We start from the raw sequence: 21,688 nt of genomic DNA, 5'->3' as shown, positions 1-21,688 counted from the left end.
CAAGGAGGAAAATGAATGGTACTATAAGTGCCTTTCCCAACCTGCTCCAAAAAACAAAGTCTGCACACTGCAAAGTCAAAAGACAACCCCTACTCCCCACCCAGTCACCTTTCTATGATTGGGCTTTGTTAACAGTGAAATTAACAATACAATGAAGTCCAGCTCAAACCTCCCCAAGGTGGGCTGCTCCTTGGGCTCCCCCTCTTGTCACTACTTAGCCCGCACCCTAGATCCTATCTCATGAGGGAGTCACTTCAGCCTCCCTTATATCCAGGTGGACTAACACCTATCTCAGAAAGTTAGTAGAACTTAGATGCATCTGAAGAAGAGGCTGTAGCCCACGAAAGCTTATGCTCCAATAAATTTGTTAGTCTCTAAGGTGCCACAAGTACTCTTGTTTTTTCTGAGGATACAGATTAACACGGCTGCTACTCTGAAAAGTAGAATTTATGTAATCCTTTTCCCACTAACACCTGTGAAATAACTGTGTGGGGTGTTTCGGCAAATACTGCCAACCTGTTACAGGCAGGACATGGAGGGAGATCTCTGAATGAGGGAGCAAAGATGAGAGAATTATACAGAAACAGTGTTGAGGAGGGAGGATTGGGAGGAGGACAGGAAGTGGGAGGGAGTCGGAAGAAAAAAGAGCAGAGAGAAATGCAGAGCTGAATGGACTTGAGTGTCAGAGTTTCTACTAAATAACCCTAAATTCAGGGGTAACTTCACTGTAACAATTCACTGTGGCCTGAAACTTGGTATAGGAGGCATAAGCGCAAGTGACTTTTTTCCCCGCCCCTCAAGCCCACAAATGTTACAGGAGAAGCTGCGTTCAGCTATTGCTGAGTTGTAAAACAGAACAATTCAAAAGGGAAAGATGAGTTGCCAGGTAAGCCAGACTGAATGAAGCACAAACAAAATCTTTGCCAAACCAGAACTGAGATTCATACAAGTTTTAACATTTTTCAAACAGCGTTGAGCAGACATCCCTGCACTTCCTGATTTCTCTAGAAATACAAGAAACTCTGCTTTAAATCACATTTTCTGACAGGCACTGGTAGATTAAAACTACTACATGGGGGCCAGATCCACTAAAACTTGGCAAACCCTCCCCACAGATAGCAGTAGGTGCGGTATATGCTAGCTGAGTTAGGGTAACATAATTCCCAGCTGCTGCCTGCCACTGGTTTTCCTTGGACAATGCCATGATGGGACCTGCAGGGTTGAAAGAGGGTCCATAGTGCATTTCGTCCTCCCCAGAGTGTGCACTAGCCATTGTTGGTTGGTTGCAACCAGCTTTGCACTCTGCCACATTCAGCATACAACTTGCTGCTGCATTCCACGCCTCCAGCCACTGTATATGGATCCAAAAATCTTACTAAGAAGCCCTGATCATGTGAGATTTCAAACCAAACAGTGCTGGACACATTTGGATCCAAACTACTAGAAGTTTTATCCAAAACAATATGTTAACACCTTTTGTGAGTCAACCCATTACTAGCACTAATTTAGGCTGCTGCTTTGCAGTCCATTAACCCCAAACAACTTCGTAAACATAAATACAAACAAAGTTTGGAAGTGTTAGTTGTTGCATGCTATCAGATCACTGAATGGACCATAGCGAGTAGTATAACCTCATATACTATTATAGCGGTATTCGTGCATACGAGCACATGCACTGCAGTTCTAGACACTACACAAAAGGCTAAGCACACAATGTTACAGTGAGCCTGCTGGTGGATTGGGTTAGTCCATTTGCCACTCACCTCTGGAGTTCTGGGTTCAAATCCTAGCTTTAGGTTGTAAGTGAAGCGGAGTCTGGTGATATCCTGGGTGCCTCATGAATAACTGCCTACATCTCAAAGCTGTCATAGCATTAGGGCAAGAGTGCAAATCACTGCTTGGGGCAGACCAAGGCCTGGAAAAAGGAGTGGACCTTTATTTTATTTAAATAAATCCTGATTGATCAATGCAAGGACAAAATATATCCATGACATAATTAGCACAGTGGTGCAAGGCCACGGACGTACACAGAAAGGTCTCCAGGGAAGACTGCACAGCAATTGCAGAAGCCCAACCCAATAGTGCAGAGGTGCTCAGCCCCCTCCAAGCCCTAACTGAAGTCAATACTTCATAGAAGCTGCTTGAAGTCTTGGTAGGACTGGGGCCCACTGTGCCTGGTTCTAAGCAATGTTAAGGCAGCCATGTTGCCAGACGTGCTAAATACACATTTGTCTTTACAGCGGCAGGGAAAGAAAATAGTATTACTACATAATTTACTTCTTAACTCTCAGTTCAATTCACACTAGTCATTAAAATACTTATTTTAGCATTATTTGTCCGTGTTCTTATTATGGTTGAGGACATGTGGGAATACTCTGCAGATCCTGATGAAATGCAATATTAGGTCCCAATGCTGCAAGTGGATTGTCACATCCACGCGGAACCCTCTTCACTTCAAGAGTCCTACGTGCCAATGATGTCTCCCTTTACCCATGCTGAGGCCTGAGCCCCGCAATGGGCCCCTTACAACACCCCACTGGCCAACGTGAAAGACACCATCTAGGATAGGTGTCTTGAGCACTGCTAGATGAAATCAGAAACAAGGGGGAGGGGGATCTGATTACTATTTTTTCCTATTCAAAGTGTACTAATGATAAAAAGAGAAGCTGACAGTGTTTATTAGAAACCCGGTTTCTGAGGCGGGTTATAAAGTAGGACAAACAATTTACTTCAGGCTCAAACACAGCACACTTATAAGCAATCAAAAAAACCCAATGAAACAAACAAACAAAACCTTGCATCACCATTTTTCTTGTAAAAAAAACAAACAAAAAAATGGGGGGGGGGTGGAGGGGAGGAATCACTGAATAGTTTTGAAAGAAAGAATCCTGGTCTGAGATTTTTTCTTACACCCATAATAAGCAGGACAAACCCAAAACGAAAGATTATATAAAGTCTGTAATTGAAGCAGAAAAAGCCACAGTTAAAACAATCTAAAAAGACCAAGCCCTAAGAAAGGCTATTTGGATTCCTTATCTTTTGATGGAAAAGAATGTGCTCCCTTAGATTAATGACGTGTTTACCCAAAAGGAAATCACCACCCTTCTGAAGCAGTGACTGTTTGTTCCGTCCAAGTCACTGTTTTCTGATTCTGAACTGATCTCCCAAACCTCCTGTTTAAAGTCAACACACAATACAACTTCCTGTCAGCTATTGGCTGTGAGGGATCCCAGAATTAACCCTCTCCCAAAAGCTGCCAAAGGTTGGAAATTTACTGCACCTGTCGTTCTGACCACTGCCAATGTCAACAAGGAGGAAAATGTGGTACTGTATTTAGGTCACACTTCAGTCAAGCTGTACTATGCACATGCAGTGAGACTGGGGTTGCTCTAATTGCAGCCAGTCAAACTGTAGCAGGAGGATGAGTCAGCCCCCAATAAATATACAAATATTTTTATGTGGAATGAACAAGTTAACAAGTGCATAGGCTGCCAGCGCTTTAAGGGGAAAACGCTCACCGTGCATGTTTTATGATGACTAAACAGAACACTCTTTGCAAAGTTTAAAAACACAGCATGCTACATCTTTGCAGTTCAATGCAGGTTTCAATACACAGTAACACTTTAGATTTTGCATTTCTACAGCATGTCACCAGAGGATCTCTAAATGCTTGATCAGCATTTAAATAAGACCCACACCTTTCTGAGGCAGGTGGTATTATCACTGTTCAATAGTTGGGGAAACTGAGCTAATAAGAGTTTGAATGACTCACCAAAGCTCACCTGCTGGATTAATTACTGAGCAGGGAACTCAGGCCCCTCGTTGTAACCACAAGGTCACTCTACCTCTTCATATTATATTTCCTCCAAGGATAATACATTAATATTTACAATATGAAGAACTGTTTATTGGATGAAGAAATAACTTAATATTAATCAAAATAAAATCAGGTTAAAATCCCATTGCTACTTGCTGTCCAGTAGTAAGACCTTTAAAGGGATTTTATATTGGACAGTGTAGTGGTTCTGATGGATATTAATGAGACCAAGCTGGAGCAGAGGAATTGTTCACTCCGGGGTTTTCAGTAATCCAGCATACAAGGATGTCTGGGATAGAAGTATCCCGGGGTTGTCTGGGTGAGCACGAGCCTTGGGTTAAAACAGGGACTCGGTGAATATCTGTCTCTTGTATGAGTAACAAAACTAAGCCTTAGGATTGTCTCGCATTGTACCAACCACCACGCACCTCAGGGAGTTTGGCAAGTTCATCTTGGTTATGGCGACATCCCCATCATTTGTTTTTCTTGAAGGCCATGATGACTAGGACAGGTGGGATTCAGATTCTTTAGCCATCAAACTCCACCAGTAAATAGACTCAACTCACTGCAGCCTCCTAAAGAAGCCATTTATACTGGACCTGATCTTCTCTCTCAGCTTGGTTACTTCTTTGGCTGCATTGGCCCTACTGAGATATCAATGAGTAGTCTTCATTTCATTAAACGGTTACACTACTCAGACCCAGGACCGGCTCGAGACCCAGGACCAGCAAACCAAGCACATGCTTGGGGCAGCACAATTCCAGGGGCGGCATTCCGGGTGGTTGTTTTGGTTTTTTGCTTGGGGCAGCAAAAAACCTAGAGCTGGCCCTGCTCAGACCTTCTGCTAAAAAGGTTCTGGCCAAGACTTCAAAAAATTAAAAAGAAGTTAGGCTCCAAATTTCCTATTCAATTTCCTAAATAAGTGACGTGATTTTCAAAATGCTGCATTCTCTGCCTCTCCCACTGAACTGATGGAAGTCAATGGAAGGTGCAGGGTGCTCCACGCTTTTGAAAGCCAAGAGTCTATATTATCACCTTAAGCATGTACTAGCTCTGGTGAGCTCTGTGGTAATTCTGATGTCTACGGGCCCTTCTCTAAGCAGGTGCTTTGAGAGTAGTGGAAGCTTATACTGAAATACTAACCATGGTCATTAACACACCGATACCTGTATGTTCTCGTCCTGTCTTGACTTCTTGAAGAACACTGGGGTTTGAGAAGTGAAGAGACAAGGTAGGGATTAGAATGTAGGTAGAGAGAAACGCAGATCAAATGCTGCACTCCTCACAATACTATCTGAGCACTTCATAGACAGTAATGAAACAAGCCTCACAACATCCCTGTTGATGTAGTTAATAGAGGTGGTTGGAACCTCGAATTTCCAGGGGAAAATCTGAAATTTCAACAACAACAAAATTGCTCTGAACCAGAACCAAAAACTGAAATTTTGAAATTTCCTGCAGAACAAAATTCTGAAATTTAATTTTAATACATTTTAATTTTATTAACTCAAACTTATATTACATTATAGTTTATAATATCATGTCATTTTTGTCATGTCATAACAATGTAATAGTTGAACCATTTAAACTATTATTTTTTATTGTATATGTATATTCTATAAATTGGTAAGTGGTACTGTCATTGGTACTGCGTATTCTAACTGGTAATTGGCATTCTAATTGGTTTGGTAATTAGTACTTGTTGGCTCAAGTGGTATTCTAACTGGCCATTTGTAATTATTACTCTAATTAGTAATTGGTTTAGTAACTGTATTAATTTATTACTAATTAAAATTAAATTATTATTATATTTTCCACAGTGCAGATAGGAACCAAATGCCCCATGCACAGTTTTCGATCCGTTGCTGATTGTAGGACAGGAAATTAAATTAAAAAAGAGAGGCAGTTGGAGAAATAATTTAATATTTGGAAATTATTTTAATAAAGAAAATAAATTAAATTACTTAGGCAAGGCTGGGCCACAAAACAGTGGAGTCACCACTGGAGTGAAACACTGGAGGAATGAAATCATGCAACATAAAAGATCTCATTAATTTAAAAACAATCATTAGTATACAAAAAAGAAAAAGTGATTTTGGTTTTATTTAATTGCCCCATTTAAACATAATGAAGAGGAGGAAAGTAGAGATTATAGGACAGTAAACATTTCCATTCAACTACTTAACCTTGTTTGACTTCTAGTACTAAATTTACTGCAGCTATAGAGAAAGACGGGGGGGAGGGGGAACTATAACAGAATTTATTTTAAAAAGCACAAGGAAAAATTATATCTGACACTATAGCACAAGTAGCGCTGACAGAGACAAGGAAGTTCAAAGCTGAAGTGGCAAATGCTGCCAATGTTATTTCCCTGGTGACTAGCTCTCGTTAGCATCTCTATACAATGACTGGTTTGATATATACTAATAATAGTTATCACGTAACGTAGGGCTTTCCATCCATCGGCCCCAAAGCACTCTATAAGGCAGGTAAAGCATTACCATTCCCAGTTTAGAGATGGGGAAGGGAGGGAGAGAGAGGTGAAGGGACGAGGCCAAGGTCACACATGTACTACGTGCTATATATTTATGAAGGAAGGGAAAAATCACTGGATACTGTTGGGTTGTTTTTTTTCAGCAATACACAGATGCTTTTTAAAGTTTAGAGCCTTGAGTCTGTCACTTGGTGTGTATTTGCAGGGCCATGCAGAGCCCCTCTGATTTCAATGGCGTTCTGCCCGTATGAAATAAATTGCTGGATCAGGGCCTAGTCTGGTCGATCCTGCAGTCCCTACTCATGCATGTAGCTCGGTTGGATTCAATAGAGTGGGGCAGGCTATCCAGCAGGAAGTAAAAGAATATGAAAAATGGAGCATTCAGTGAAATTGGAAAAACAGACCCCAAAAAAACCAATACAGAGAAGAGAGACAAGAATATGGATAGAGAAGAAATTTCTGCAAAACTAATGGTTGGACTTCCCACCTGGGAAAGCATTAAATGAGTGAAGAGGATAACGACAGATTAAAATGAAAAACAGGACTGAAGAGGAAAAAGAAGTGCATCTTGATAACCAGGATGAAAGAGGCCATAGGCAGAGAACAGCGAATGGAACTTACAGGCATATTTCGTTCCGCCTACTTTATCCACCAACTCCCATCCCATGAACAAAAGCAGAGATTAAGAATAAAGAAAGCAAAGCAAATTCCCGTTTTTCTAAATTTAAATATCCTCTTCGTACGACAGCTATTGTTAGCTGATTCAACACTCTTGGCTCCTTCTAAGGCTCTACCTGAGGTGTCTGAGTGGGAGTGCAAGTCCCACCTCTATATTCAATAAGGCGACGACAGAATTTCCTGTCAAAATTAACTAGGTAGCAGCACAAAGAACACCAGGAAAAAAGCTCGGTACCATTCACCAACAGCCATTCCTGGGAGTCAGCTACAAACCCACCTCCGTTAGCGCAGTTATTAATCATTTGTGTCACGGACGGTAGCATGCAGAGCACCAGCCCGACACAGGACTGCATTGTGGCAGGCACTCTATACAAACACACAACAGGAGTCCTTCCCACTCTCCCCTTAGCAAAGAACAGCACATAGTGGTGCTACCACAAGAGTGCAGCAGGGACTGAATTGTGACTGAGTCTCATAATTTGGTCCCTTGTTACCTTCTCACTCCAGGGACATAACCTTTGTCCTGGCACAACTTACTTCCCAGATGTACTGGCTCAAACATGCATGTTGGAGGGGATGAAGTCAAGATTCTGCCCACTCTCTGCTTGCCCACTACTCACCAGGTGCCACCTCTGTGCTGTGAGCTGAATGCAGGTAGCTCCTGCTCAGGAGTATAGCGGTGCCCTCTCTGTCCCCGTTCTCCCAGAAAGAGCACACCAACTGGCTCATGACTGAGTCCAGACCCATCAAACCTCTCTTCAGGACACTGATCCATTCACAGCTTGGTTCACATGAACCTTCAGACATTAGAAGTTGCAAACACAGGAGCCATTAAACAGGGATACCATGCGAGGACACACTCATGTGGGCATCCAAACTATCACCCTCTCTGCTCAATGTATAAAGGCATGTCTTGACTCCAGAGGATACCCATTAGCCTGGTCTCCCACTGCAATGCCAAGTTACTGTGTCCCCACTGTTTCTGCGCTCATCCACATGTGTCTGGAAGTATAATCCATGGTTCTTTGTGCTGAGATTCTCTAGGATTCTTTCCCAGTAACTTGTGAGGGAACTTTTCTGGCCTGTGGGAAGTCACTGGAGGGCTACCAGCACCTGAGCAATTTAGCCTGCATTCTCATTGCAAAGTGGGCAGGTTCCCACTCGAGTTAAAAGGGAGCCCAACTCTACCCTCCACGCCCAGTGCTGGGTTAGCTAGCCTGGGCTTAAAGAACCTCCTAACACAGACCACGTGTTTTTGTGTGTATACAGTATTAGGCTTTGGGCTAAAATCTGGGTATGAGCCCACGTTAACTGGAGGATTCTCTGCAGCTTGGGGTCTTCAAACCACAATTTGAGGACTTCAATAACTCAGACATAGCTTAGGGGTTTGTTACACGAGTGGGTGGGTGAGATTGTGTGGCCTGCATTGTGCAGGAGGTCAGACTAGATGATCATAATGATCCCTTCTGACCTTAAAGTCTATGAGTCTAACTCTGCAGTGAAGACATGCCCTGTATGGATAATCAAGAGGATTAGTGATGAAACACGGGCCGTGCTCCCTTCCGTGCTGCCCCATGCATGGAATTCCCTCCATGAACTAATCCATTAGGCCATTACCCTCTCCTTCCTCAAAACACAACTGTGCCACAAGCCCATGAGAAGTCAGTCAGCCCCTGACAGCCAGATGGAGGGGCAGCTGGAAAAAGTACATATTTAGTTTGATTATATGTAGTTTAAAAAAATCAAATGTGTACATGTATATAAATCACTGCAACAACTGTATATACTTGCTTGTAGCCTCTCTCCACCTCCCATTGTTGTTATCACCATCTATTTGTAGTATGGTAGAACCCACAACCCCCAATCAAGGATCAGGGCCCCATTGTGCGAGGGACTGTACAGACAAACAACAAGGAAGACTGTCCCTGCCCCAGAGAGCTCCCAACGTACATGTCAGGCAGGACACAACAGGTAGATGAAACAGACAAATGGGGTGGAGGGATTTGAAGGATGAGGTGACAAAAAAAGCAGAGCTGAGGGGAAGAGCAGAAGTCACAGCTTGCTACTTGTCTAACCAAAGCCAGGGAGGAGTGATTTACAGGCATTTATATATATATATATATATATATATATATATATATATATATATATATATATATATATATATATATATATATATATATTAAACAGTGAAGGTGACTAAGCACTGGAAAACACTTCCACACGAAGTGGTAGATTCTACACCTCTTAAAGTCTTAAAATCAAGACCGGATGCCTTTCTGAAAGACATGCTGTGGCCAAACAGAGGTTTTGGGCTCACTACAGACCTGACTGGAAGAAATTCTATGGCTTGTGTCTGAGCAGATGATCTGATCTGATGGTCCCCTCCGACCTCAAAAATCTATAAATGCTGGCAGAAGCAAGTTTTAAGGGAGGGTTTAAATGGAGAATATGATGGCTGCCTTAGGAACGCAGATGGAGAACTTTTTCCAGACTTGGGAGATGACACTGGAGAAAGGGCTGAGGTTTTTGAGGACCAGGGGACAGGTGACCAGGAGCGGCACCAGGGTTTTTGGCGCCCTAGTCGAAGGTCCTTCCGTGCTCCCGGTCGTTGGCGGCAATTCTGCGGCGGGGGGGGGGGGTCCTTCCACGCTCCCGGTCTTCGGGGCACTTCGGCGGCTGGTCCCGGAGCAAGTGAAGGACCCGCCGCAGAATTGCCGACGACGACCCAGAGTGCGGAAGGACCCCTCGCCACTGAATTGCCTCCGAGGGCAGCAAAATGCCGCCCTCCCAAATCCTGGTGCCCTAGGCGACAGCCTAGGTCGCCTAAATGGAAGCGTTGGCCTTAAAACAAGGCTGGCACCATTGGTAGGATGAAGGCAGGGGCTGATAGCTAAGTGTGATAATAGAATGAACAGATGGGGGTGGCTCACTTTGCATCTGAGTTCTACTGTAATATCAATATTTAATTACTAATAATCTTTTGCACAGATGGTTGGGCATTTTTATTTCACTTCTCTCACCTTATTTTGCCTAAAAACAGACATCGTAGGTGAAATCCTGGCCCCGCGGATGTCAATGGCAAGACCCCTAGGGACTTCTGTGAAGTCTGGACTTCACCCATCTTTACCCATATTCCTAAACATGACCTTTTGGTATTTTTAAGGGGAGAAATCCAAGTCAAAAGAAAGTCACTCACCAACAGCAGTTATATAAAGCCCTGATCCCGCTGAGGACCCTCAAGAGCAGCATAGTCCAGCTGATAAGGCACTGGAGTCAGAACCAGAAACCTTAAGTTCTATTCCCAGCCCTGCCACTGACCTGCTGTGCAACCCTGGGCATGTCCCTTCACCTCACTGTGCCTCAGACAGATTCGATGATCACAAAGGTCCCTTCTGCACTCAAAAATCGATGAACATCATCTACTGAAATCAGTGGGAAATGATGGCACATGGCAACTTGCAGGAGGTGCTTGAAAGCTCACAGGATTGGGTCCATAAAGAGCAGCTTGTTGTAATAAATCTCTGTCTGTGTCTCACCCTACAGACACCATCACAACAAAACACAGCATTGTTTAATACAATCAGAGCAGTGGCTGTATATTGGGGGCTGGAAAATGGGCAGAGACAAGCACAGACTCCAAACCTATATAGGAGTGAGAGAGTCCAAGTGTGATAACCCCAGCTCCTCAAAAAAATTATGGATCAATTTTTTTAAAAAAACCTCTCTCTTTAAATACTTACTTCAGAGACTATACAGACCTGTGTAACCTTCCTGTCAGTATCTAAACAAGGATCTTAACAATGTTATCACTTTTTAAAACATATCTATACTTCAGTTCCTATCCCAGACAATTGGCAGGTAACCAGTTAATAAATTTCTTCGCCAGACTGTTGAATAGACTGGCCTATGGTCAAAAGTGATGTCATGCCGATTCAATGTGCTATAATTGGAAAAACCTGGGTAAAGCAACCGCGTGTGTTTTAATAAATAAAGATCACATTAGCAGTCTCCTGCTTTATTCACCATTGTGTCTACCTTGTTCAGTAGCAAAGTGGGATTTTCTGTTGCCGTTTCTTCAGTGATTTCTATTCAGAATTTGATGCCAATTTCCAGATGTGTTTCAAGCCAGGAAGTCAGCAATCAGGCTGGATAAAGCCTGTGGGATTAGCTACACATCATCATCTGACACACACATCCTTCCCGTACCTCTCTTTCAAAATAGGGCACGCCCCTTACACCCAAAAAAAAAAAAAAAACAAAAAAACAACCATGTAGAGAAAAAAGGTTATTTTATTATTTGATTTATTTATTTATTTTTGTGATAATTTCTTTAAAAAAAAAAAACAAAAAAAACCTCAGTCCACCAAAGCCCCTGAGACACCATTTTAAGGATCTTTACAATGATGGGATGTTTATACAACAGAGAACTCGATTTAACAGTGGTAGTTCCCTGTCTGCGAAATGGCTCATGAGAAGCTCCCCTCCTCTTATAGCTAGCCAGCTGCAGTGCTGCTGACTAACAAATGTCACTTCTCCCAGTCCTGTTACAGGAAGCCCAGGGGATAAAAAGCCTTCAAATAATTCGCCCTTCGAAGAAAAGGAAGGACAAAGGTTTTTTCCAGGTTTTGCAAAGCTAGTTTCAAAATACTAAAACCAAAATGAGTGACAACAGGGATGTAGTTTATCTGAAGAATAATTCCAAAGAGAATTATCCTAACAGTGATACATTTGGAAATAGCAATAGGATAATATATTGTGCTTATGTAGCACCTCAGCTGCGCACCTAAAAGCACTTTCAACCCCACCACTAATGTCTCACAGCATCTCTTATGAAACGAAACCTCATTTTACAGATGGGGAAAAGCCACAGGCCTTGATCCACCCTAGCACTGTAGGGTCCTCTCCATAGAGAGGTTAAGTGACTTGCTCAAGGTCACACAGCGAAGTTGGCGGCAGAACCAACTCCCAGTCTGAAGCTCACACTACTAGCCCACGCTGGGTTTAATTATGTAATTTGCAGTCACAGCCAAAGAGAACGCTGAGAACAAAGAGAACACATTTTCTTTTAAAGGAACATTAGATATTTAAAAATTGCAAAACCACCACCATTTCAACGTAAACTGCTGTTCTTTTCATCTCAAAAACGGAGAAGCATGACAAAATTAACACCAGATCTCCTCTCCTCCAACCCCCCGCTCCCTCAACACCAACCCTTTCTATTTACTCCCTCAGTAGTTCTGTTTTCACAGAATACCTGAAAGCAATTGCCAAAACAGGAAAACAGGCGCCTATTTGAAGGGAGTATTTGGGAGTAACCCTCCACAAAAATTACTAGAGATAGGCTAGGAAAATAAAAGTAGGGCATTAACAGCGGCCTTATCTTCTTTTTCCATGACTCTAATGTTCTACGCATAAAGGCCAAAAGGCTTTGCATATTGTTCTGAAGAAGTGATCACGTATACCGCAGCAGTCTTCTATCTTTATGACATATTTTTTGTGGGGAGCAAATAGAGACGAATATTGAAATGTATGATCCCAAAGAAGTAAATATTCAAATACAAAGGACAAAGGCAAAAAAGAAAATGGTGTTCAGTGTAGACAAATATAATAATACTGTAACAAACACAAGTCCTGATTAGGGGGTTAAAGGGCACCAGGACTTTCTGGTGCTGAGGCATGTATATTGGACTCAGTAAAAATAATACAGTGTCCAACTAGCAAGACAATATGGCTATTTTTCACTCCCTAGCATAATAAGGCTCTCCACTTTAAGCAAGCCCCATATTTTATTGAAGCAGATGTTCATACAAGGACCATGGGTTCCAAATTTTCAGAAATGACTAGTGATTTTGGGTGCCTAACCTGAGATGCCTTGAAGGGGCCTGATTTTCAGAATGTTCTAGTCACTTCTGGACATTGAGGCTCTGGTGACTGTCCCACAGAGCAGCTATAGAAAGCCCTGCCACTACCAAAGAAAATGGAAGAGTGACATAGCCAGCAACACTCAGCAGAGCTTTGGACTCAGTTGCATGGGAAAACTCATATACCTCCCACTATTATCTTCCCAGTCATTCATATCTAGGCAAGGAGCTTGACACAGATCAGTTGATATTCTTACTGGTTCTCCTTCATTGCATTATTTCTCTCAATACTGGTTGTTAGTGCTCTTTCAGCGACATCTGAAATACACAAAGACACTTTCTGCCATCTCACATTACATCTCATCTTTAATTTGCTGCTCACTGTCACCCCAGGATCTTGCGGTATTACCAATTACCAGATATTACTGTCCTCAGTGGGGTCTGCAACATCTCCCTACTTAGTAACCTATGCTAACCCACTGTGAAAATTCTCAGCCTACATTTCTTACCCTGAATTAATAAATGGTTAACTGTTCTTGGGCTGCAGTTCACATCGGTGGGAGCAGGCGTCAGACTTTAGCACTGTGGGGCTGGGCAGAGCTATTTGCTGACTCACCCTGGCAACCAGACCAGCTCCAGCTCCCGTTCAGGCCTATAAAAGCCTGAGGGGTTCTCTGAGGAAGAGTGAGCTAGAGAAAGGAAGTCCAGCTGAGAAAATCCCTTTTATACAAGTACAGTCCTGCCTTAAAAATCTAAAAATAAGGGCAAACCACAGGAAAGGAGTGAGTTTTTGGACAATATCCTATTTGATATCTGTTTGTGTATATGTGTCTGGGGATGAGTTTAGGGAAGGGAGTGGGATGTGGGGGGAGAGCCAGGGGACTCTGTCCAAGCAGAACAAAATAAAGATACTAGTTTAAGTATTGCTTTATGACTGAACTCCTCGGGGGAGAATTGTATGTCCCCTGCTCTGTTTTACCCACATTCTGCCATATATTTCACGTTATAGCAATCTCAGATGATGACACAGCACATGTTGTTCATTTTAAGAACACTTTCACTGCAGATTTGACAAAATGCAAAGAAGGTTCCATGTGAGATTTGTAAACATAGCTACAGCACTTGACCCAAGATTTAAGAATCTCAAGTGCCTTCCAAAATCTGAGAGGGATGGTGTGTGGAGCATGCTTTCAGAAGTCTTAAAAGAGCAACATACTAATGTGGAAACTACAGAACCTGAACCACCAAAAAAGAAAATCAATCTTCTGCTGGTGGTATCTGACTCAGATAATGAAAATGAATATGCGTTGGTCCACACTGCTTTGGATTGTTATTGAGTAGAACCCGTCATCAACATGGATATATGTCCCCTGGAATGGTGGTTGAAGCATGAAGGGACATCTGAATCTTTAGCACATCTGGCACGTAAATATCTTGCAATGCTGGCTACAATAGTGCCATGAGAATGCCTGTTCTCACTTTCAGGTGACATTGTAAACAAGCAGGCAGCATTATCTCCTGCAAATGTAAACAAACGTATTTGTCTTAGTAATTGGCTGAACAAGAAGTAGGACTGAGTGGACTTGCAGGCTCTAAAATTTTCCTTTGTTTTATTTTTGAATGCAGTTTATTTTGTACATCATTCTACATTTGTAAGTTCAACTTTCATGACAGAGAGATTGCACTCCAGTACTTGTATTAGGTGAATTGCAAAATACTATTTGTTTTTTTACAGTGCAAAAACTTGTAACCAAAAATAAATATTGAGCACTGTACACTTTGTATTCTGTGTTGTAACTGAAATCAATATATTTGAAAATGTAGAAAACATCCAAAAATATTTAAATAAATGGTATTCTATTATAGTTTAACAGTGCAATTAATCACGTGATTAATAGCGATTAATGTTTTTAATCACTTGACAGCCCTAATAATAATAATTTTTTAAATGAGTGTCCAGGGCATCCCTTATTATTGGATGGGCATTCATGTAGACTATTAAAAATCCAAAGAAAAAAATATATAGCACTTCCATATTTCCAAAGTGCTGTGCAGACAATAACTAGTCCCTTTAGCAAGTCTATGAGATGGAGAAATATCATAAGTACCACCATCCTCATTTTACAGGTGGGAAAACTGTGGCCCAAACAAGTTGCATGACTTGCCATCTGTCTTAAAGATAATAAGTGTCAGAGTCAGGATTAAAACCCAGAACAACCTGACTCCCAATCCATGCTCATCCCCTAGACCACTGTGCCTCACAGTGCCTCTCTCTTGCCCTCGGTACCTAGCTTACTGGTCTGTTACTTACTCAAGCTATGCTCATGTGACCAAACTTAGCAGCCAGCTGCAACAGATCTCAAACTCCAAAAGGTTGATTATACACAAATACTGAAGATGTAAGATACTGATCAAGGGCGGAAGTTATTCTTGAGACTGGTATTTTGCCCAAAGCCACGGACAATTTATGTGTCTTTAAACCACCATACATTTCCCTTCCCTCAAAGCCAGGCAGCATTCATTTGATTTCTTGCAGAGCTATTGCCTAATTGAACGGGGTCCTTCTATTTGCAGTTACAAAATCATTTATTAACCAACAGAACGTGTGAAAAAGATCAGCTGGGTTTATCAATATCTGTATTTATCTTCTGTAAATCATTAGACGTTGCCTTGTAGGAAAGGCTTCAAATAAACAGAAACAATCAAGGCTAATTTATCTACGCCACTTTAAAGGAAGTGCTGGAAATCCAGACAGAGCAGGCGATTCTTTCCAAAGCCCTAGTGCTTACAATCAGGGCTGAGATACCACTCAGAGGCCTTCGGGGGTAATGCAGGACTTCCCAGGCAACTAAAAAAAAAAAAAGGCTCTCATATATAAAATTATTTGTAAATCACACAAATGAAGACTTCTCAAAACAAGCATTAAGCCAGTAGATATAGTCTGCACACTTGTGGGGGGATAGGGAGCTTGGAATGAAGAGCTAGGACCCACTCCTCCAACCCTGAGCCACAATCAGCCTTAAGAGACTTTTCTTCACCCAGAAAATTTTCCCCTCCTCAAGTAGGCCACAGATATACTGTAGATTCCATACTGCTAAACTGGGTACCTCCCATCCACCTTCCTTCCTTCCTCCTCTTTCTTTTCTATCAGATAAATTCACATAAGGAAAACTAATAAAGGAATAAAAAATTCCAGCCGTAAAGTTGGGCATGTTTTCTCTTTCTCTCCTTATTTCTTATATTCCTCCTTTCGTTCTCTCCTTCCAGTTCCATATTCATTCTCCTGCTATAAAGTACATCTACACTTCAAAAATATCAGAGCGGGATTAACTGACTCAGGCTTGTGCTACAGGGCTAAAAATAGCAGTGTAGACATTCGGGCTTGGGCAGGAGCTCAGGCTCTGAAACCCAGCGAGGGGATGGGTCTCAGAGCCTGGGCTCCAGCCTCAGCCTCTCTGGTTATGTCTACACTGCAATTAGACACCTGCAGCTGGCCCATGCCAGCTGACCTGGGCTCTGAGACTTGCTACCATGGGTCTTTTTTTGCAGTGTAGACATACCCATAGTCTCTCTTTTACGTTGTATCTATTTTTTCCTCCTTTTTAAAAAAGGATGGCTAGTTTTAGGCCCAGTTCCCCTCTACTCAAGACAAGTTAATTGAACAGGAACAATTCTGGAATCCTCCTAATGTTTTCTTTAGTTATATAGCACAGTTTCCTTTATTCTCGCAAGCACAGTAACTCAATTTTCTCTACCTAGCACAACGTTCCTCAATGTACTTTCCTTTCCAAGCATCAGCTGAGTGGCAAAGCAGGTTTAATTTTGCAACACTTACTATGATGAAATAAAAAATTGTTTTCCCAGAGCCTCATTCCTACAACGAATCATAAAATGCTTTCTCTCAGGTCTAAGTCCTGTGCCTGTGACATCAGAACAATGCTTGCTATCAGCATTGCAAGCACAAAATAGCTTGATGTGAAATTCTCTCAAACCAGCTGGGCTGCGAATATTTACAAGGTGACATCTTCCTATCCCTGTTCCAGCAGTTATATATATTTTTTTAATGTTGAAATCAAAACTAAGGACAATGAAAAATGGATTTTGTCCATTTATTAAAAGAACACTGGTGCATTTGGGAATGGAGGGAAATCAAAGGTAAAGTGACACCTTCTGTTTATTTGGATAATTGCACTTTTTAGTGGTCAGTGTCACTTAAGCATTCATCCACTCCTTTCATTGCAATCACATTATGCAACATGCTTCAATGACCCCTGGCTTAAAGAAGATCGCAGGGTTAACATTACTCCATACAGTGGGGTTATTATTAAATGCAGTGATGTCTGTCTCCAACCCTGGACCACAATCAGCCTTAAGAGACTTTCCTTATCCCAGAAAATATTCCCTTCCTTAACTAAGCCACCCGTTATCCTGAAAATGTCTTTTCTCATAAACAGATCAATATTTGCTTGAACATAAGATCAATTTTTTCTAAACATGGTGCATTTCAGTGCAAAAAGCTACAAAAAAAGAGGAGTGATATTGAAGTCACAATGAAGTGCCAAAATTTTTCAAATTTCAAGCATTTTGGATATTCTTCCTAATATTTCATCCAGTTCCAATAGCAATTGCTGATTATGACGACTAACGGCATAATTAAAAGGAACCTAAACAAAATTTTCAAAATTATTCTTCAAATAAGTATTGGGTTTTTACATTATAAGTAGAATAATTTTCCTGGTGACAATTATTATTCTTATTTATTATTTGTTTTATGGCAACCCGTTGGAGCCTCAGTCATGGACCAGGAACCCCTTGTTCTAGGTGCTGTAGAATCAAACAGAACAAAAAGATGGTCTCTGCTCCCAGAGAATTTACAATCTAAAACAAGAGACAGAAGGTGAATATAGACACACACTGTGGGGGGAGGGGGAGGGAGACAGACACACAAGGGGAAAAAATGAGACATTATTGCCCGGACTGTCTAAACTGTTTGATGTGCTGTCATGCAATTCATTATAAGCTGACGGTTTTATTTTTTAAAGGCAATTACAGGCATCAAACTGATATGAAAAACTTCTTAATGTAAATTTGTTATTCTTAATCTTTATGGATACAACTCTTTTAAAAACTGTTCATTGGACATAGCAACTCTGTCTGTGCAGGCAGTTTTCTATTGTTAGAAAGCTTTCAGAAACTAAGAACTCAATAAAAGGTTACAGCCAGTACTTTTTAAAGTAGTTACCTAAATGTAGGCAGCAAAGTTAGGCACCTATGGTCCCAATCCTGCAAACATTGGTACCTGTGTTTAAGGATGTATCATAGGCTGGGTCTACCTCTGTCTTAGGCTGCAGCTTACGCCAATCTAATTATGTCAGCGTACAAACGACAACCTTGTCCCGCTGATGTAAGTGCCTTATTATACCGACATCATAATCCCAACTCCACGAGAGGCAAAGGGCTTATGCTGGTGAAGTTAGTGTGACACAATGTCTGTGTAGACACTTCGTTACTTGCATCAGCTGTTGACTCTCAGCCTCCCCCAACACTGTCCCTCTTCAGGAGGTGGAAATGCTCCTGGTGAGGATGCACTCCTCCAACAGGAGGAGGATTACGTGGACATCAGCCACTGCAGTCGACCTAACATAGGTTGACTTCAGGCTGTAGAGATGCCCTAAGTGTTTGCAGAACAGGGGCTCTGGTTAGGTGCCTAACTTTAGGGATCCACCTCTAGAAGTTTTGGTCTATATTTTTGTCCAGCTTTTAAATTCACAGAATCATAAATTAAGGGGAAAACGAAATTTAACACACGTTATAAATTCTGTTGCAATTGTAAACATGAAGCATTCATGAAGTTTTACCTGGATCTAGGTGCGTGAATGATCCAATGACAAAGTCCAGCGTAGAAACAGCCAGCAGGAAGAGCAGTAACAGTTGGAGACGGATTATCCATTTAACACCAGCCAGGTTAATTCCAAGCAGACCTAGTAAGACTGCCAGTGAAATGCCTCTAACTGCCCAAGTGCTACTGAAACCCAGTAAGTCGGAGATGGATTCTGCAAACCCGGTGATGTACATAGCACCTGCAACACACTGAATGACATTTAAACATAAACACCCTCACCCCCAGTGCAAGTACTGCCTAACATGCCTGAACTGGAGGATGTTGGATGGCTCAGAGGATTGGTGACAAGATGCAGAGTATTTCACCCTTTAGTTTCAGTCAGTCCAGGATGCTATTGACTGAAGGTTGTTACCATCTGATGGCTGCACCATGGTGGACGTGAGAGGAGTTTGGTTATCTCAGTCAAATCCCTGCAGGACAGGCACCACATCACAATTTGCACCCTTGTTAATGTAATATCCACCCACTCAGGTTGGTGTTCTGTCCCCTTCAAGTGGTGGCTAGGCCATCCATAGATTGCTACAGCCTTCAGTAACAAAGCTGGGCTTTTCATAGACTAGAATCATAGACTATTAGGGTTGGAAGGGACCTCAGGAGGTCATTTAGTCCAACCCCCTGCTCCAAACAAGACCAATCCCCAGATTTTAGCTCAGGCAAGAGAGGCTCCTTGTCCTGGGTTTGATGCCCACTCCCAATGACCCACCCACAGCCAAAGCGTAACTTTAGCAGAGAGGCTGAGGATTCCCTGGGCCAAACATTTACATGGAGACTAAACATGGGAATGAGGTATGTTGCCAGGATAGTGTAAGAAAGTCTGGACCGGTTCCGTGGGTAAATAGGGGACTTAGGGCTCTGAGACTATCAAGCGACCTACCTTTTACCAGCTCTAAAATGCACCCTTTTTTAGAGCAACAGAATAAAACTCAGTGAATACACAAAGCAATGGTGAGGTCAGTATGAATTTGTCATACTGACACCTCAAAGACACTGAGCATCTCCTGAACAATACTCTGAAGTGAAAGAAAATACGTTTGCCCACCCAAGGCGCAAAATAAGAGCACATCTCTGTAATTTCTTGTTTTCCTTTCTTTCTGTGAAACACCTGCTTGGAGAATGACTGATTGCTTCCCACTTTATTGTTTTCAAGGTTTTTAACTCCGTATTTAGTTTGGATTTAAAGTTTGCTGTTCCACCAGTTCCCTGTCTCTTTACTGGAACATAGCCTGCACTGATAAGCATGTATTGTGCAACTCATGTCCCATGAGATCTGGGGAGAGCAGTTTATTTTTCTTGATGCAGAGAAGGACTTGTGTTCTTCACTGGATGTGTGTGTGTCTGCAGGAATGAAGTTCCAAAGCTCAGGGAAGTGTGTGCAGGTTAAGGCTACAATTCATGCCAGAGAGAAGATAGAAATCTAAGCAATCCTTTCCCTGCCAAACTAAAGTGGCACTACTGGATTCAAAGAAGAAGGAGGGAGTTGGGAAGAGAGAGGACTTTCATTCACTGTATAAAACTCTCTAAACTAAAACTTCCCGCCTTCCTATTATATCTGACATTTCACTGACAATCCTTTCCAACGTTAAGCTGATACCAAGGGTCACATTTCTAAAGTCAGGCATGGGCAGTTACATGTGAACATCAGCGTGCACCAACCGTATGGGTTCAAAATACCAATGTGTGCACGTGCAGGTGTTACCAATTGGTGGCCCATATGGGTATCTGAACTGCTGTGGACTTCTCAAGTTTAGGATGAACTTCCTCAGCCAGGGTGAGTGTGCAACCTATGTTGACACAACGTGGCTCTTTGTCCCCCTCTAATGGTCAGGCCACGTATTCAGCTTTGACTCAATCACTATCTCCTGACTAATGGTCCTTGTCCTTTAGTTGAAGAAGTAGAGGCTCATGCTTTTAGATCCAGTAGTCCCAGAACAAATGACCCAATCTGGTCACGTAGTCACAAAGAGCACAATCCAACTCCCAGGAAAGTCAAACAAAAGACTTCCATTGACTTCAACAAGAGTTAAATCAAGCCTTTAGTAACTAGTGATTAACAGACCATAGATCACAACCTTTGCTAGAGTAAATCAGCACTGTTTTATTGACTTAAGTGGAAAAATACTGATTTCCACCAACTTAGCGTCTGTGCATTCATGGACAGGTATTTCCAGGCAGACAATGAGTGCGCACAATGCATCCATGTAATTGCACGTGCTTAGTTTTGAAAACTTTGCCCTCAATATGCATATTTAATACAGAGAATTTCTAAAAATATAATTTATGAAAGGACATCTAGTGTCGTGATGGGATATTCACAAAAGATTGCATTTGAGACTTGAAAAGAAAAGTAGAATCTGCCTCAAAACAAAATGCATTTGCTTGAAAAGCCTAATACAAGAAAGAATCCTGAAAGCACAGAGAAATGCCATGTAGCTGACTGCAGGGAGCACTGCAACTTAGGATTTCAGGGTTATTTTCAACTGATTAACACCAGTTTTTGGAAGGATTTAAATAGAATCCTTCTACTTTCATAACAAAGCCAAGTAAAAGGAAACAGTACATATATTGCAAAGAATAATTCAGGGAGTGGAGAGAAAGAAGGATCTGCTGCTAGTCTCAACACTATCAGTGGCCTTGAAGCAACAGTCTGTCTTTCCTTCAATAAACCCTACCTTCGCCAGAAGAATGAGATATTTCTATGCATATAAAGGTATTGCTGTGACTTCTACAGTGGAGCCAATTTCTCCATAAATGCATCATGGAAACGGGTAATTTTTAAAATGTTTTTGAACTATTCCTCCCCCTCCACCACCAAGATTTCTGCCTTCCATTTAGCAACAGCTTTTAGAAGTCACCAAACTGCGAGGCAGAGGAATGCTTTTGGGGAGACAAGCGGCAACACCGTGCGGCGGAGCTCAGAGAGGGAGCACCACCTC

At 42.0% G+C, this 21,688-nt stretch overlaps 1 protein-coding gene across 6 annotated transcripts in view; it reads right to left on the bottom strand.

Moving 5' to 3' along the window:
• The window catches only part of SLC12A8 (solute carrier family 12 member 8), a 102,790-nt gene that overhangs the window by 51,192 nt on the left and 29,910 nt on the right, over positions 1-21,688 (bottom strand). For all 6 annotated transcript variants that reach the window (XM_050917041.1, XM_050917036.1, XM_050917039.1 and 3 more), the window contains one exon: positions 18,712-18,943. In XM_050917041.1, the coding sequence (XP_050772998.1) occupies positions 18,712-18,943 (232 nt within the window). The remainder of the gene's footprint in view (positions 1-18,711; positions 18,944-21,688) is intronic.

Source organism: Gopherus flavomarginatus, chromosome 10 (genome assembly GCF_025201925.1).
Source record: "Gopherus flavomarginatus isolate rGopFla2 chromosome 10, rGopFla2.mat.asm, whole genome shotgun sequence".
NCBI lineage: Eukaryota > Metazoa > Chordata > Testudines > Testudinidae > Gopherus > Gopherus flavomarginatus.
The sequence above is the reverse complement of the archived record's forward strand: the minus strand, read 5'-3'. Positions and strand labels throughout refer to the sequence as shown.